The sequence below is a fragment of the Oncorhynchus masou genome, unplaced genomic scaffold (assembly GCF_036934945.1).
Source record: "Oncorhynchus masou masou isolate Uvic2021 unplaced genomic scaffold, UVic_Omas_1.1 unplaced_scaffold_11900, whole genome shotgun sequence".
Classification (NCBI taxonomy): Eukaryota; Metazoa; Chordata; class Actinopteri; order Salmoniformes; family Salmonidae; genus Oncorhynchus; species Oncorhynchus masou.
In genome coordinates this window covers 3,286-7,202 of record NW_027001675.1, presented here as the reverse complement: position 1 = coordinate 7,202, position 3,917 = coordinate 3,286, and the positions used below count along the sequence as shown (strand labels likewise).

At 47.5% G+C, this 3,917-nt stretch overlaps 1 protein-coding gene across 1 annotated transcript; it reads left to right on the top strand.

Moving 5' to 3' along the window:
• Nucleotides 1-6: 6 nt before the first annotated feature.
• LOC135529633 (receptor-type tyrosine-protein phosphatase-like N) lies at nt 7-3,286 on the top strand (the record flags this gene model as incomplete). Its single annotated transcript, XM_064958262.1, has 4 exons — nt 7-60; nt 362-467; nt 1,787-1,976; nt 2,930-3,286. Coding segments are annotated over exons 1-4 (663 nt in total), but the record flags the coding sequence as incomplete, so codon positions are not given.
• Between the last annotated feature and the right edge of the window lie 631 nt (nt 3,287-3,917).

The following is a 3,917-nucleotide window of genomic DNA, read 5'->3' as shown; positions in this document are numbered from 1 at the left end:
AGGTGTCAGTGCCTGTGCTGCACAGACTACAGGAGGTGCTCAAGGAACTGATGATGCAAGGTAATTAAAGTCACACACACACATGTACACACACACACACACCACAAATAGCCATAAATAGACATATCCATACTCCATGCATACTCACTAACCCATTCCCACAAAGGTTGTTAGGTCCAGAGTGTGGTTGTAAAAGTGAACTGTTACCTTAGTGATGGTGAAGATCATGAACAGATAATCAGGTCTCATCTGCTACCACGGCAACAGGGCTGAGGGCTCTATAAGGTCACACTACTCAAGTTACCAGGTTACATCTATGGCTACTGTGATTGACATCTGTATCGGCTCTATGGCTGTGCAGGATTGTCCTGGCAGGATGACATCACCCAGTACGTCATTCGCAAGGAGCTGAGCCGTGTTTCACTGACCCGCCCCCTGTCTGGACGTCATGACAACCCCTCGTCTCAGTGAGTCTCCTGCTCTGTTGACTATAATTAAAAGCAGATCTATAATTACATCTGTTCTATTTGTCTGCCGATTTCCACAGGAAGGTCTGTGACTCAATGGGGGAATTGTTTTGTAATAGCAGCCAGGAAAGGTTATGAGATTAGGAGAGACCTTTAGAAAACCCCAGAACCAGATCTTTGAGTTTAGAGAAGAGATGTTTAAAATCCAGTCCACGAGGAACAGGCCACAGCCTCTGCGTCTCTCTCTTCCACTGGTAGTTGATTGATTGGTTGGTTTTATTTGTCAGTTAAAAACGTATACACACAGTACATGTATTTTTAAACGTGGTCGGAATAGCACAATTCATTCAGATACTTAATTCCATTGTGGTCCCATTGATGAGTGACCTAAGCAGACAGTCAGTCACTGTCACTGAGCGTCTGACAGAGCACAAGGAGACTAAGTCACAGTGGCCCGAAGAGGACTGTGGTCAAATACTCCTGCAGTAGAGGGAAGCCATCCTCAGAGGACTGTGGTCAAATACTCCTGCAGTAGAGGGAAGCCATCCTCAGAGGACTGTGGTCAAATACTCCTGCAGTAGAGGGAAGCCATCCTCAGAGGACTGTGGTCAAATACTCCTGCAGTAGAGGGAAGCCATCCTCAGAGGACTGTGGTCAAATACTCCTGCAGTAGAGGGAAGCCATCCTCAGAGGACTGTGGTCAAATACTCCTGCAGTAGAGGAAGCCATCCTCAGAGGACTGTGGTCAAATACTCCTGCAGTAGAGGGAAGCCATCCTCAGAGGACTGTGGTCAAATACTCCTGCAGTAGAGGGAAGCCATCCTCAGAGGACTGTGGTCAAATACTCCTGCAGTAGAGGGAAGCCATCCTCAGAGGACTGTGGTCAAATACTCCTGCAGTAGAGGGAAGCCATCCTCAGAGGACTGTGGTCAAATACTCCTGCAGTAGAGGGAAGCCATCCTCAGAGGACTGTGGTCAAATACTCCTGCAGTAGAGGAAGCCATCCTCAGAGGACTGTGGTCAAATACTCCTGCAGTAGAGGGAAGCCATCCTCAGAGGACTGTGGTCAAATACTCCTGCAGTAGAGGGAAGCCATCCTCAGAGGACTGTGGTCAAATACTCCTGCAGTAGAGGGAAGCCATCCTCAGAGGACTGTGGTCAAATACTCCTGCAGTAGATGGAAGCCATTTTTAGACAGGTGCAGGATGACTTGGAAGTTGAGTTCTTGTGAGTGAGGGAAGCTATGTTCCCTATAAGGGTCTGCAGTGCTAATGGGTTGGCCTTATTCTGATATTCTCCATTCATACTGTATTTCTCAGGTCCTCAGAACCTGTGCAGAATGCCCATCTTTCCAAGATGCAGTATCCTCCCAGCTCCAGGACCAAGGCTCAAGGGGACGATCCCAACCCAGACCTGATGCAGAGTTACCTGGACTACATGATCGTGGATCCCCCCAAGGCCTCCCAGTCCCTCCACATGCAAAGTCTGGACCCTTACACCTACCGCCAGGTGGGAATGGACACACACACACACACACACACACACACACACACACACACACACACACACACACACACACACACACACACACACACACCTACAGTGTATTTATATCATACGACTCATAGTTATATGGTATCTATCTACTGTATATACATTCATACACACAACTACTATTACCACATACAGTTCATGTATGTAAGAATGTATATACAGTACATAGATACCATATAACTATGAGTAGTATGGTGTAAATACACTGTAGATAGATACCATATAACACCCACAAGACATGCCACGAGGTCTCTTCACAGTCCCCAAGTCCAGAACAGACTATGGGAGGTGCAGAACTACATGGGGCGGCTTGGGTAGCCTGGTGATTAGAAAGTTGGGCCAGTAACCGAAAGGTTTCTGGGTTGAATCCCTAGAGCTGACAAGGTAAAAATCTGTCATTCTGCCCCTGAGCAAGGCAGCCAACCCACTGTTCCCGGTAAGCTGTCATTGTAAATAAGAATTTGTTCTTAACGGCTTGCCTAGTTAAATAAAGGTTACATTTTAATAAAAAAAAATAAAAAAAAATGCATAGAGCCATTGGAACTCTATTCCACATCAGGTAACTGATGCAAACAGTAAAGTAAGATTTTAAAAACAGGTAAAAATCCACCTTATGGAACAGTGGGGACTGTGAAGACACACACACAGACACATGCAGACACATATGATACCATAAGCACTATACACACACGTTCACATGGATTTAGTACTGTAGGTAGTTGTAGAGTCGGGGCCAGAGGGCACACAGTGGGAAATCTGTGAATGTATTGTAATGTTTTTAAATTGTAGAAACTGCCTTCATTCTGCTGGACCCCGGGAAGTTAATGGGGATCCATAATAAATACAGTAGATTGTATCAATTCCTTTTCCCAGAGGGCATCTCTGTGTCTGTTTATGGGTTTATTAAGGAGCAGTATGGTTACCAAGGCGACGAGGAGCGCTCTCTTAACTCTCTGGAGGGTGGTGGTTTCCCCCGCCCTTCTTCTCACGCCGGGGGTAAAGGGTCCCGCCCCCAGGACCGAGACCGCCAGGTGCTCCAGGACCTGGTCTCCCTGTACCTCTCCTCCCCCGCCCAGCCGGCCTCCCGCCACCGTGGGGCAGCAACACCGATCTCTACCTCTCCCTTGTACCAGGACCTGGACTTCCCTCTGGACTACGCAGAGGACTACGTTTCCCAGCAGGACGTGGAGGTCCGCAGCAGCAGCAGCTGGATCAGACGCAGAGGAAAGCACAGAAGGACTACGGATCGCTGGCTGGATTGGATGGTGAGTGTGAGGCAGTCAGTGTGTGGGGGGGGGGGTTGGGGTGTTGTGTGTGTCACAGGAGGTTGGTGGCACCTTAATTGGGGAGGATGGGCTCGTGGCAATGACTGGAGGCGGAATCAATGGAATAGTATCAAAGATGCATCAAATGCATGGTTTCCATGGTTTCCATGTCTGATGCCATTCCATTCACTCTGTTCCAGCCATTATTATGAGCAGTTCTCTCCTCAGCAGCCTCCACTGTGTGTGTGTGTGTGTGTGTGTGTGTGTGTGTGTGTGTGTGTGTGTGTGTGTGTGTGTGTGTGTGTGTGTGTGTGTGTGTGTGTGTGTCACATGAAAATGTATCACATTGGGCCTCCCCACCACAGGCCACACCAACCCTGTGCAATTGCTGTAACCACACAACTCCAGAGCAATCGACTTGATGCGGCTTTAAATAACTCTGGCGCATTTTGCAGGCTTGCAACTCTCTTGTAATCTAATATTTACTGACAGGGAGCTGTGAAAATAGAACACTGTGCAGACATGCAACATTCTGCATACAGTGAGATTCACTGTTTGATGCAAGACCCCAATGCCACTCTATAAAAATCTTATCATTGCAGTCTAAATTTTTTTTTACTTTATTTTACTA